This window comes from Pezoporus wallicus, unplaced genomic scaffold, assembly GCF_028554395.1.
Source record: "Pezoporus wallicus isolate ANWC-B61680 ecotype Strahan unplaced genomic scaffold, APGP_CSIRO_Pwel_v1 contig_8839, whole genome shotgun sequence".
Classification (NCBI taxonomy): Eukaryota; Metazoa; Chordata; class Aves; order Psittaciformes; family Psittacidae; genus Pezoporus; species Pezoporus wallicus.
In genome coordinates this window covers 56214-70747 of record NW_026641258.1, presented here as the reverse complement: position 1 = coordinate 70747, position 14534 = coordinate 56214, and the positions used below count along the sequence as shown (strand labels likewise).

At 40.0% G+C, this 14534-nt stretch overlaps 1 protein-coding gene across 12 annotated transcripts in view; it reads right to left on the bottom strand.

The window, feature by feature from the left end:
* The window catches only part of TNRC6B (trinucleotide repeat containing adaptor 6B), a 78555-nt gene that overhangs the window by 7810 nt on the left and 56211 nt on the right, over positions 1-14534 (bottom strand). For 8 of the 12 annotated variants that reach the window (XM_057422762.1, XM_057422765.1, XM_057422760.1 and 5 more), the window contains 8 exons: positions 11865-12013; positions 10525-10695; positions 8158-8283; positions 7023-7154; positions 6403-6498; positions 6004-6178; positions 4440-4574; positions 4074-4241 (listed from right to left, as the gene is read on the bottom strand). In XM_057422762.1, the coding sequence (XP_057278745.1) occupies positions 4074-4241; positions 4440-4574; positions 6004-6178; positions 6403-6498; positions 7023-7154; positions 8158-8283; positions 10525-10695; positions 11865-12013 (1152 nt within the window). The remainder of the gene's footprint in view (positions 1-4073; positions 4242-4439; positions 4575-6003; positions 6179-6402; positions 6499-7022; positions 7155-8157; positions 8284-10524; positions 10696-11864; positions 12014-14534) is intronic. The other 4 variants (XM_057422768.1, XM_057422769.1, XM_057422773.1 and 1 more) reach the window with 2 other exon arrangements.

Below are 14534 nucleotides of genomic sequence, written 5' to 3'. Positions count from 1 at the left end.
AGAAAGATCAGCAGGTTGTTTCCTTCTCTGACTAGATGTTCAGTGAACAAAGTGTTGTCCATTTTGGAAGCAGTGAGGGAAAAGTAAAACTGCCAAACACAAAAATAAAGAAGCTTCAGATATTATGTGACAATTCGGGTGTGAAAAGAGTGCAATGGTGGCAGATTCACCCCTTGCAGACAGAAGTCCAGGATATGGAATGATACCTTTATTTCCAATCTGAAGTTCTGAAAGAATTCATGGCAAAATATTTGTGTGTAATTAAAAATCCATTATTAAAATTAGGATCCAGGATGTGCTCTCTGTAATGAAACCATGTAGCGTAAACCTGGCATGGAAGGGTTCATTTCAGTCACCTTTGTAACGAAGAAGCATAGTCAAGACTGACTTTCACAAATACAGAAGAAAATGTGATACTACTTATTCAAACAACTGGCACAGCAGCAACAACAGTATCAATGCACTAGCAGGAGAATCTCAAAAGATGGAAGAAATGCTCCACTGGGTCTAAAATGTGGTTTATTTAGCCCAGCATTCTGCTAATAGTGGTGGGAGAGATACCATTTAGGGACAGAAAGCAAACTTGGCTACTACTATCTGTAGGCTACTGCCCTCACACTCTCCCAGCATCTACAGTCCTTCTACCCAGGATGACAGAAATACCCTCAATCTGGGAGCACCTGCTTGTGAAACAGTTATTCCACTGGTTTATCCAATCAGTGTTTCAACTGGCTAGTAGCATTTGTCTCCAGAAGTTCTAAAAGCAACATATTCCACAAGTTCACCACTCTTGAAAGGAAAAAAAGTTGTCAGTTGCTTAAAATATATGTTCTTTTCTATCCAGCATTTGCACCAAGCTTCTAGTGCTGCAGAATTCATAGGATGACAATTCTGCATTTATCTTGTTCACTGCTTTCCTGATTTTGCAAAGCTCAATCACATCTCCCAAACTTTAGTAGCAAAATCATCTAGCATACAAGACATCAACATTTCTAGCATTATGAGCAATCAGCACTGCATCAAGGAAGGAATCTGCTCAGCTACTCCCAAAATACTGCAGTAGTCTGACAAACAGAATCACCTTATGCTTAAGGAACAAGCAATGCAGCTCTTGGGTCTAGTCTGAGATAAAGAATCCATGAACTCAGGTTAGGATCTCGAAATTAGAACTCATTTGCAGAAATTAAAAACATAGAAGTCTGGCCTTTGTAAAGATTTCTAAGAATTGGTGAGACTGAAAATTAAGTGCATAGTAAGTGCCGATCAAAACAATAAGGAATATTTAAACAAGGCTCCAAAGACCAGACATAGTGTATATAAACATATTCACTCATAAATCTAATCCTGGTTTGGAATTTTCCTTGAACCTCAGCATACTGACATATTTTCAAACTATCCTTTGGGACTGGCAGTTACTCTTACGCACATTCAGCAGCTTTCCCTACAGACATGCCTGATTTCTAGACAGCAAAGACAACATGAAATGCATTTCTCCACCGATATCTGAAAGATTCTCCCAAAAAGTTCAAATATAAGATTATTAGGAAAACCACGACAGACATACCCAAGCCAGACTGCCTGCAGAATATGACTGAACTGCTCTTGAATGGGAAATTTACAGACTAGTATTACCTAGGTATGCAACTCTGTGTGACGCAACCAAAGATACAGTTCTCACCAATGCAGCAACACTTGCTCTCACCTCCAGCTGTGATTATCAGTTTGATTAGGCACCACTTCACTTATCTTTATGCTGAACAAAACTGCTCTCTTGAACAGCAGAATTTCTGCAGCAGATAGCATTTGAGAGGAAAATGTGAAAGGTGTAGTCAGGGTGAATACTGAGTGACCACTGTATTCATTCAAAGGAAAATGCACCTATTTCAAGATACTCCCTCTTGTGAACTCATTTTTGTTACCAGCTTATTTTCCAGCAATAGGAATTAAAATATTATCTCCACATCAGGAACTGACAGTGGGCCTCATCTACAAGCTTACAGAGAAAAAGGACCTGCAGTGTAAAATCATTTTGGATCTTTATTCTTTCATCAGGGGTGTTGATAAGGTGGATCATTATTTCAGCTAAGCTTTCCTTCTTGAGGAAGCCAACAAGCTAGAGAGGTTATGAGACAGCTTAAGTGGCTGTGGTTATGGGACAAAAACATTTGTCCAATAGTCTATGGACCTCATCATAAGAGAGGGCTAGCAATACAGCAATAAATGTTTAAAAGCCACATGCCAAACCCCATGATCTGTTACATGACATCTGCAGTCACAGTTATGGGCTATTAATTTATACAAGAAATTTGGGACAGTACTGATGAACTTGGTGAGTTTATATTCAGGATTTGTAACCTCCAGTTATCCTCTCACAGTGGCGAGGCAGTCAGCACCAGAAAACAGTTATCACTGACAGGGAGACTGCAGGTCTCTAAGAAAGCTCTATGGTATCAATGGGGGGCAAAGAGTAGCTGTTCAGCTGCTCAAGTCTGCAACAGCCTTCTGCTACCAAGAATCTTGCCAGAATCAGCAGCTACCCCAAAACCTGTAAACAGGGAAGAGCTGATTTTCACATACCTCTCCTAACATTCCAAGGAGTACTGCATTCCTCACTACTGTATATGAGAAAGGTGACTGAAAAGACAAGTTCAGCCAAAATGAGTCTATGAGGGAGGTCCCGAAAAAAATCGAAATTTTGGTGGTTTCTTGCATTATTAATAGTAACTCCAGCTTAAGAACCAGGCTTTACCAGAAATGTTACTGAACCACCAGGCTAACAGAAATGTAATGCAAATACACCTCTACAGAGAGCAGTCAGTGTTATGAAATGAGGGTGTGCACATGTTTATGAGATAACTAATTCTTTAACTCTGTTACCTCATCAGAAAACATTTTCTTGCCAGAGTTAGACACTGGGGGCTTCCCACACAGAATCAACTAGGTTGGAAAAGACCTTAAGATCAAGTCCAACTTTAACAACTTCTGCAGGTTTCCTCAGTTGTACTGGTCATACAGATTCCTAGGCTTTCTGATGCAAGGTCTGAACTACTGATTTACCCAGAAGATACACCTGCAGCTTTATTTTTTTGTATCAGAGGGGATACAAAGCAGAGAATTTGCAGTCAAGAGTATTTCCTTGGAATCCAAGAGCCTTCCAGGCAGAGAAAAATCACAGCCTCCACTATGTGCTGAACAGCACTGGCGATTAACCCATGCAACTTCAAGGAGACCACTCTGTGTCCAATGAATGTTTTATAAAGAAAATGACACGTGTATTCAAATACACATATATTTTTCCTAGATATCTGAGTTTTCTACTGGAAAGACAAAATTCTGCCAGTGAAACTCTAGAAAGCTTAAAGAATGTGCTACTGCCTATAATCCAAAACTCAAGAAACTTCTACTCAAGCCACAAGATTGCTGTGTAGTACTGAAACATGGCCAACGCTCCTTTACATGACATGAGCAAGGTGAACCACAACAACACAGCACATATTGTATGTGCACTGTACCAATACCGCTGGCAAGGGAAACCTTGTGGTCTGCAACGGACCATATTTGTGAACAGTTGCCAGAAGAAACGTTCACGCTACATAAAATACAAAAGGTCAAGAAAATCCTATTCCCACCATCATGAAAAACAAGCTTTCACATCTTTTGCTTTCTGATTCCACGCTCTCAGTGAGAATTTTTACACCCTGTGTCAGCCTAGCACAATGCAAAAAAGGAGTCAATACAAGAGGAGGGAGCTAGTACTGTGTATTCTATGAACAAGTGTTCTCATGAAAAGTTCTGTAAATGTAAAGTCACCAAACTACAGAGAGTTCACCTAACAAAACCAAAATAGTAGTCAGGTAATCCAGCAGTTATTTCATATTTAGACCAGCAATTTTTAACTAGAAATTCAACATTTACATTCTAATTTAATGTGGAAAAAAAATTTAAAAAACAAAACAAAACAAAGAGGCCAAGCAAATATTTTCCTTGCAGTGGTTATTTAAAAAGCACAATGAGGAAAGTTCCCAGCACACCTACTCTAAAGTGAGGACATAACCCCTGCCCTCATGCAGTACCTGGAGGCCAGCTGGCGTTGCTGGATTTGCTTCCAATCTTGTTCGTTGGTGGAGATTTGGCAGGTAACCAACTATCACCAGCATGGCCACCCAGGGGGTCGCCCTGAATTATGTCGAATTGGTTGTAGGGCGATCCTCCACGAGTCTTCCCAGGGGGCACTATTGCACCTGAGCATTAAAGAGACATATTTACACTTGGGAAAGGGTGGGATCTTTACCAGTATGGGATACTACACCAAAAAAATACTTAAGATGCATATTGCTAAGACATCCACTAACTTGAAGCATAATTTTATATGAGCTATTTCACCTCCAGTAAAGAGGATACTGCAAGAACATTCCCAAAATAGCCAGTCCCCTTCTCACCATTTTTGTGCATATTGGCATCTTGTGAAGCCACAGAGGGCAGCCCTTCCATCATAGTCCACTGCTTAAAGCGGGATTCTGTTCCAGCCTCCTTCCCTCCCACCATGCCATAATCCATGCTACTCGAGCCAAAGCCTGTGAAACAAACAAACAAAACTCCACTGTCATTCACTCTTTTTAGTTTAAACATCTTTAAACAGGGAACCATTGTTATCATAAGAAAGGTATTAAAAAAAAAAATAAAAAAAATCAACAGTAGCAAATGAAGGGGCAATTTCCAAATAGTCTGTTAGGTCAATACACCACACCAGGATATGCTTTGTTATTAGGTTTGTCATGTTCCCATGTAATGAAAAACAATGCAGTTTCTTCAAGTGCTGATAGCTGTCGTAACCTTTACCCTAATGTCTATATGCATTTCATAGTTATTTCTGGACTCACTCATGCAGGTTGAGAGAGGCGACTCTCCCCCTCTACCCTGATCTCACGAGACATCACCCGGAGTACTGCGTCCAGCTCTGGGGCACCCAACACAAGAGGGACATGGCCCTGCTCAAGCGAGTACAGAGGGCCATGAAGTTGCTTCCAAGGGCTGGAGCACCTCTCCTATGGAGACAGTCTGAGAGAGTTGGGCTTGTTCAACCCAGAAAAGAGAAGGCTCCAGAGAGACCTTAGAGCAGCCTCCCAATACTTAAAAGGGGCCTACAAGAAATCCTGAGAGGGACTTTTTGCAAGGGCATGTAGCAACAGGACAAGGGGGAACAGCTTTAAGCTGACAGAGGGTAGATTTAGATAGGATATTAGGAAGAAATTCTTTACTATGAGACATGGAACTGTTGGAACAAGTCCAGAGGAGGGCCACAAGGATGATTAGGGGACTGGAGCACCTCCTGTATGAAGACAGGCTGAGAAAGTTGGGGCTGTTCAGCCTGGAGAAGAGAAGGCTGCGTAGAGACCTCACAGCAGGCTTCCAGTAACTGAAGGGAGCTTATAAAGATGCTGGAGAGGGACTCTTCATTAGGGACTGTAGTGACAGGACAAGGGTAACGGGTTTAAACTTAAACAGGGGAAGTTTAGATTGGGTATAAGGAAGAAGTTCTTTACTGTAAGAGCGGTGAGGCACTGGAATGGGTTGCCCAGGGAAGCTGTGAATGCTCCATCCCTGGCGGTGCTCAAGGCCACATTGGACAGAGTCCTGGGTGAAATGGTTTAGTGCGAGGTGTCCCTGCCCATGGCAGGGGGGTTGGAACTAGATGATCTTATGGTCCTTTCCAACCCTAACTATTCTATGATTCTATGATGAGGCACTGGAACAGGTTGCCCAGAGAAGCTGTGGCTGCCTCATCCCTGGAAGTATTCAAAGCCAGGTTGGATGGGGCTTGGAACAACCTAGTCTAGTGCAAGGTGTCCCTGCCCATCGCGGGGGGAGTTGGAACTGGATGACCTTTAAAGTCCCTTCCAACCCAAACCATCTGTGATTGTGTAATTGGCAAATATGGCAATGCAATTACCATATTAATAAGGTATCTACAGGCATTCAAATCGCTTTCCACAGAGTACTTACCTGAACCGTATCCAGGTATTTGACCTTTGGTCTGTAAATCTGAGAGACCCACATTCAAAGGATTGGGTACCATGCTGTCTAAATGTGGCTTAGGCCCAACAGGGTGGGATGGTGAATGCTTCATGCTAGGCTGCCTCTGCTGCTGCTGCTGGAGGGCACTCACCATACGAGCAATCTGCATATGAAAGAAATGGGAATGATACACCCTATACTGTAACACAGAATTTCTGTAAACATGAAGAAACAGTGACTTGAAAGGGATCCAAAGGACCTTGCTCTCTACAAAGTGGAATCTGAAGAGAGCAGATGACATTGCTAAAGCCTGTGCCGTCTTTACTGCAGACTGCATTTTCCCAGTGCATTTTATACTTCATATGATTGACAAAACCAGTGCCACACCTGTTGCTCCTGCTGTTGCCGCACAGCTTGAGATAACTTCCTCTGGCTCTGTAACAGTTGCTGCTGCTGCTGTTGCTGAAGGAGGAGCTGACATGCCTAGGAGGTAAGGGGGGTGGGAAGAGTGAAAACACAGCGCTCAGCAGTGAAATGCAATTGCCAGGAGGTAGTCACTAGCAAAATGCTTTGCTCAGAACTTAGGTAAACTGTTTCTCATTCCACACAGTCAAATACAATTATAATGAATGCATCAACACTACTTCTTTCACTTGTTTCTAATTTAATCTCATGCAAATAGTATTACTAGTACCTGCTTTATTACCATCACTATGGCTAGAAGTCTAAATAAGACATTATTAAAAAATCAACAAACAACTGCTTTTTGTACAAAGACACAGCTTAGAATGATTACTAACTCACTAAAACACAATAATTACACAGGCCCTTTTAGTTTATCTGCTGCCCTCTAAGAGAGCTGTACTTTCTTGCACAGTGAACAGGATACTTGTTACAAAAGTAATACAAGATCAGTAGAACAAACCAAAATTACAACAAACAGAAGGAAAACTCTTACAACAGACAATTTGTAAAAACTCTGTCTCACAAGATTAACAGTTACTTACTAATTGAAACTGGGGAATCTGTGGAAGCTGGCTCAGCATGGCAATCTGTTGCGGAGAAAGCTGGGGGCCCATATTGAAAAGACCAGGATTCAAGCCACTGTTGGGAAACTGCTTGAGCATGGAGGCCGAAACCTGCATGGAAATCAGTTACATACCCTCAAGAAATGCGCTGCTATGAGAAAAGATGATGAAGCATTTCTATAAAGCAACAGGTATGACACCAATCTTAAATGGTGCTCTGGGAAAGACATTACAGATTTCTTAACACATGACATTTAAACGTGCACAATCTATGACTTGAGCAGAGTGAATACCTCATTTGATTGACAATACAGTATTTACATGTGCAGATGCAGACAGACACAGAAAGGTTCCTTCCCCAACCAGTTGGTTGCTAGAGACTGCACTAAAGTAACTAGTAATCACAGTACTGCATTATCACATTAAGAACGTACTGCTTGACAAGGGAAAAGAAAGGCATTCAGGCAGTCATCAGAGCAAAGAAACAGTGCCTCACAGAAAGAGTTAATCCCTTTGTATGCTGAATAAGCTATAGTAAAAGACAGGAGTTGGTGGAGAAGAATCCCCGCTTTCTCCCTGCATTATTTCAGAGTTACACGAATAGAATTCAAAAGAATCTCCAAAAGCCTTTACCAAATCGAAAGTAAAAGGTTAACTTTTGCATTTGGAGATCCTGAGGTCTTAGAACTCTGCAATGTAAGTGCAACATAGAGTACTATGCAAGGCCTCTCTTTTCAGGGGGGCAAGAAGCACAGGACAAGACTGCTTGAAAAAAATTAAGCAACTTGTCAAACGTCAGAAAAATTTTCAGCTTTCACTTTCTTTGTTGTTTTTTAAAATAGTTTGCAAAAACCTACGTAAGACACAGGATTCCTGAATCTATTATGAGGTTTAAAAATACTGATAGCGAGCATTTACCATCAACTTGGAATAAGAAGGCTAATCCTTCTGCACTGAGTTTTAAGTACTTCCAACTATGAATTTTACTTATCTAAATTTGCCATTTCTTAACAACAAGTCAAGATTAAGACAGATGTGTCAAGTAACCTCAATGATGTGGTCTGAAGGCTGTAGCTCTACTTTTGCAAGTAAGCAGTTACTATAAATTCCTTACCTGGGGAGAAAGAAATTGGGGAGGCACTTGCGCCCGGATATTGGGGGAAGGATTTAGTGGCTGCACTGGTGTGTGCATGCCCCTCGATTGTGCTGTGCTGTTTCCAAACAAACCATGATTGCCACCCTACAAAATTAAAGCAGTAGTGAGAAGATGAATCTTTCAAGATAATGGATTTCTATGCTATTAACTACATATCAATAACAATGAGGCAAGTACTGACTTCAACAGAGTACCCTTAGGATTACTGAGATGTTTGCCCTACATCAGTAATATTCTACCTGGGTTAAAACTGCTGTACTACATTTTTGATACGCAGGCTCTTTCTCCTCTACATTTAAGCGTCATGTTTATCCACTTACTTCAAAGCACATGACAAAGCTAATGTTTTGTATTTTGCACTTTATATGTTGGGAAATGGAAACTTGGGAATACAAACAACACACTCAAAAAAACATTCACTGGCTTAACAGCATGGCAAGACTATGACAGCAAGAATTCTGCGCCATCATTTTAGACAAGTCAAGTTGAGGTATCTCTCACAAGCCTACTACCTCCTCTGAAGGCCTTTCACTAACTTAAATTAGAATTCTAAAATCTTATTACAAATCCTCCTTCCAACGTGAAAATGTCAACATTCTAGATTGGGATGTTTTTCTTTTCCTTTTTTCCCCGCTAAATTGAAGAGGGGGAAAATCTTCAAGTGAGAAAAAGTGTTTGGTTGTTTTCTCCCACTGACTTATTTTCTAACTGCAACAATACTTGCTGTTTAAGGGTGTTTTTTTTTAAGGAGAAGAATTTACTGTTTTATAAGCAACTTCTGTAATAAACCCTACTGCATGAAAAAGACCAAAGAAAATTCATCATTCTGCTTCACTATTTCTGCCCCTGAGCTGACTGCCTGCCTTTGTAACATCTTTTGACGAAAGCCACAGGAAACGTTATGGACTGTCTCCTACACTAACAGTTGCATGCTGTTGCTTCTAAAAGCAGAAGCTTGTATTCCAAAAGGTCCTTATGTGCCATGATTCTGTCCTTTCACTTCCATGATCCTCAGCACTTCTCATCTTATGCTGTACATGAGGATATCTATGATCCTCAGATACCTGGGGTTCTAAACAGTACATTTTCCATCCCTCAACCATCATTCTCTGGTCTCCCTCTCCATGCCAGCACTGCTATATCCAACTTAAATTCATCATCCTTCCAAATTGGGATTGTGCAGGCCTTCTCCAAAACTTTCCCTTCCCTACATACTGAGGTTTCATAAACTTCTCCTCCCTTCTACCACAATACTGTGCATTCTCCACTATCTTTTTGCTAAAACTGAAGTCTCTAATCCATCTTCTATACTGACAGCATTATGACTTGCCTCATTCACCTGCATCACATTTCACTTTCTTAATGTATCTTCCCTTTCAGAAGAAACTCAACACATCACACTAAGTAGGAGGATAAACAAAACAAAAAACAAGAGACACAGTTTTTGTTCTGGAAAGAAATTACTGGGGTCAAGTACGCATTAAAATTTCTGAGAGGCTTGAAGCTGCACCTACACTTTCAGCCCTCCCTAAGACCCAACAGAGTTCTGCACACCAAATCCAAGAACATGCTTGCAAAATTCGGACTTAATCTGATGTTCAACACTGATTGTGTCACATAGAAACAGAAAGACAACACAAGGAAACACCATCATGTTAGGCATGTGACTACATAAGCTAGTCCAGCTGCAATACTAAGGTTCTAATCTTTCATTTCCTAGTATTCCTCCAACATTTTCTTCTAGCATAACGCAAACTGTAATAGCCAGAAATTCTTCTAAACTGCAGTTAACAACTTCATTTCTTCCCTGCTATTCCCCTGTATAAAGAACAAAAACACTGCTACTTCAAGAGTTTTTAAAGGCTGCTAAATCAATTCTTTCCTTAGGCTGCAAGGAAGGGAGAGGGGAACAGGCACAACGCAAAATGACTGCATTTTTTTAAAGGCACATTTCTACATACAAGGTCATTGGATGGAGTCTGCAAAAATTCAGTGTTGAGGTGGTGGGACAAATCAACAGCCTCCAAGTGGGTTTTAAAACAGCAATTAAAGTATGAAGGTTGCCAGTAACTTCATGACTTCTGAAAAGTGCATCTATCTGCTGCTGCCTGCGATTCAGGAAGTAAGAGGCCAACAAAAACAGGTATGATACATTCTGATAACAGGAACCAAAGTGGACTGATTCTCAATGGGCTGATATATCTGAAATTTCCATTAACAATATTAATTTATTTAGTAGGAAAACAAATGCAAGCAACCAACTAACCAGGATTAAGCCCAGGTTGCAGCCTTATAACAATACATCTTATAAGGTGGCCTGCTTACTTGTCTAGCAGCGAAGTTTTGGGGACTGAGCCCTGAGCCGATTGCCCCAAGGCTGACGTTGGATAGTGTGGAACCAGAGGGAGACAGCTTGTAGCTGGGAGAAGGGGAGAAGGGAGAGCAGGGAGCCTCATCCCCAAGGCACCCATCTTGATTGGAGAAAGGCAAAGTCAGCTGAAGCAGCAGTTAGCCAACAGCAGGAGTCGGTTAGTGAAGCAACAGAACACAAGAGGAGAGAAAGAGGGACAGTGAGTGACTAGGAAGAAGCAAAGTTAATTTGTAATAGCAATTACAAGGACAAAACTTCTGACTTAAATGATCACTTGACAATGAAGATTTTGGTCTGAGGAGTTAATCAATAAACTCCTAGAGGTTTATTTTTAAAAATACGTTTTCAACTCTCATGAAGTTAATTTCTGACAGTGGCTATTACCACTAGAGAAATAAACACATCTTGAATGAATCCCTAATGTTAGCACACACCTATGAAAATAATGTTAAGACTGCATCAGCTCTGCTAGTGGGATTTTATTTATTAGGCCACCAGAGGGAGTTGACAAAACTGGGTTTTGGCCTGTTCTACCAAAATGGAGGAGTTAAAAAACTTCATTGACAGTAACACGCCTTCAGAATTTTTAAACCAAATTTCTTTTCCATTTTACATGTGACAAACTGTATTTAAAAAACACCTAAAACATTCTGAATGTACTGGACACTCTCCAATTCATAATGTGAAGCAATTAACGTTTGATAATAAAAGTGAAAGCTTCTATTTAAAACAAGCAGGAGTATGAAAGAAACACTACCATAACATACAACAGATGTCACAGAGAAACAGATGTCATACAGAAGCTTACAGTACATGGACATACAGCATAAGGGGTTGTGGAATTTAGAAAGTGTGTTTCCAATAAACGACAGACATGAAAGCAGAAAAAACTTGGAAGACTGTGATTACTTATGTTTAATTACATCTAAACCAACTTTTTACAGTAGATGATGGTAGTCATAGCCAAAAGAATCACTGTGATGAAACCTGTAATGAATTTCATTGCTACTGGTAGTTTACCCTTCCAAGAAAAGCAAAGGGATTTCTTTCTATCTATATTAAGAGCAGTCTGTTCTAGGATAAAAAGCCTTATTCTCCCCAATAATTTAGTTTGTCTATGCACATCTGACACCTCTGTTTTACATACATGTTCATTCTACAAACATAACTCCCCTGCACCTTTTATTGCTGAGTTAGAAAAGGTTACTTGATTTTTTAGCATTTCCAGGGAGTAGTGTAAAAACTCGGACCTCACAGAAGTCGATATTAATTTATATAAAGGTATTTTTCTCACCTTCTCAAAATAAGGCCCACTATCTGTGGTTCCCATGTCTTTGGAATTAGATGGACGGAACCCAGATCGATCCTTTCTCATCATGTCATTAAAATCCCCAAGATTCATGGTTCGTTTATCTACTTCAAACTTCTTATCTGGGAGACCACCTGTGAAAAAAAGACAAAGATGAAATTAGTGCCAATAATCTCTACCATTATCATTAATGATGGCTGATGACAGTAAGTTCACAGCCAAAGGAAGTATCTTTAAGATTAGGGTATAAATTAGATCTGTCTTATAATTTAGCATAGCTACAGTTGCTATTAAAAGTGCTGAAAAATCAAAGTAGGCAGTTTCATTTTTAAGACTGAACAAGCCAATTTAGAGTTCAATGTGAATATTTCTCACAACTTACGTACAGATATAAACATATGCATTTCTACAGCAGCCTAGTTCAACTAATGATATTCACTTACACATAATTTTCAATGTCTTCTGAAATTCACACTGTTGGTATTCAGTATCTATAGAGACACCACTATTTAAGTTCTGTACTTAGCTTTTACTGGGTTTGGCATCAAGAAATAATTTCTCAAACTGCAAAACCATGCACATAATTTGATCACAACACTTCTGTAGTCATGCGAACTTAACTCTTGAACACCACAAATCATCTGGTACACTGTTAACTTCCAGACAGGCAAAAAATCTCCCTTAGTTTGTAGGCAATGATTACAAAACCAGTAACAGAGATACTTTTCAAACATCCCCTGCAGTCTCCTGCCATAGTTTAATGAGTAATCCAGTGGAACATGAGGAAGAGATGTCAGTAACAGACAATCAAACTGTAATACAAAGTGAATAAGACATCCCCTTTCTCTGTAAGCTTATCATCAGCCACATACTTACTGAAGGAAGCTTTCTACCTTACACACTAAACAGCTACCAAGGAACCATTTTTGGGGTCATATTTGGCACCTGCAAGGTATCAGATACATAGTGCTATGTTGAAGTAGATGGAAAATATCTTTGCTTTAAAATATGGGCAGTGTGACAGAAATTAGCTTTACTGGTATTTTTAGGTTTAAGTAACTCCATTTAGTAGCACAGACGGCCTTTCCAAGAATGGTTTAAAAAGCCTGTCACCACAGTTAACCAAAAACTATGACTCTTCCAAAGAACTGATAGCTATCCTACCCTACAACTGACAAAACACAGTCTTTATCAAACAGAGCAGACAGCTCATCACACCAATACCTTCAAAACACTTATTTGTTCCTCAAAAAAGCTTCTCAAAGCCAGAATATTTTCTTAATGCTCCATCACAAACTGTTAATATTCATAGATATGTTATTGCCAAGAACATGTGAAATCAACCACTAATTAATTACATGGGGTTTTCCTGCTGGCACAGCTTTCAAAGTTCATCCAGCTTCATCCTCTCAGATGCCTTCAACATCATTTATCACAAAAACACTTGACAAATCTTGGCTTGTAACTGGAGTCATACTGACCCGGATGAGCTCATGTCTTCCTTGCATATCCTAAAAAGCTAGAACTAGCTCTGCAGAAGTAGTCACATAAAACGTCATCTACATCTCAATCCTGTCAATACCTACATCTAACAGCTACATACACACAATGCCAGCAACGCACTACCAAAAGGCTTTCATGCTTTAATTCTACACAAGGAAGCCCTGCCCATTAGTTGCCTGAAAAGAAACTGAAAGCAAGACCGAGTTGCATCACTATCTGAAATGAAACTGGGTGGATGCCAACACAAGCTGGCTAAGACACAGAAACACCTTTTCGTCTCTTCAGTTATCCTGGTGATCCAATCAACTCATCAAACATTACTGAATAATGCCTTGTGAAACTCCTTGGTAAATAACATGGAGAGCCTATAGCAGTACTTTTAAAGGGTTCCAGCACAGATATGCACGCCACCTAGTGCTGAGGCGCCTGCTTAAATGTCAATACAAACAAGGCCTTGCTAAGAGAGATGATTGCTTTCATTTATCCCATTCATAGAAAATTCTAATGCAACCTTGAAACCTGTTGTGTGAGCCTGTCTTTTGCACTTGCCAACAAAAGCTGTAAATAATGCAGGTGGCTGAAGACCTGCTTTACCTTACATATTACAAGACTACTGTTGAAATCTGGAAAGTCTGAATTTTACCCTCTGTGTAGGCAAGAACACTTGTGCATGAATAAACATGAAGCCTTAAATCCTCTACATGTGGAAATGCAGAACAGGTTAAAAGTCCAACCATCTTAATAAAAGACAACACTCCCATCAGTTATTGGATTTTACCCACTATTAACACTATGAAAAATGTAAAATGAAACAAGAGCTTGGAGGATGACATTCACACCCTAGTGAGGCAAAGACGACTGTTAACAACTCCACCACATTCACACAGGCCAAGAAGAAGAAAAAAAAACTTGAATTCTATATGAACAAAATGATATATAATGTGTTTTATACCAGGAGACAGGAAACAGAAACCACTGTTGATCAAAGTTACCTAAAATATTTGCAAATAACAGGCTCAACACAGTGAAAACACACATACCCCATAGGGTAACCCAAATGGGAGAAAAATCTCCCACATTTGAAATATTTTCTGCTTGACCACAAAACCAAAAACATTTTAAAGATACTCGGTTTTTACTTCTGCCATAAAT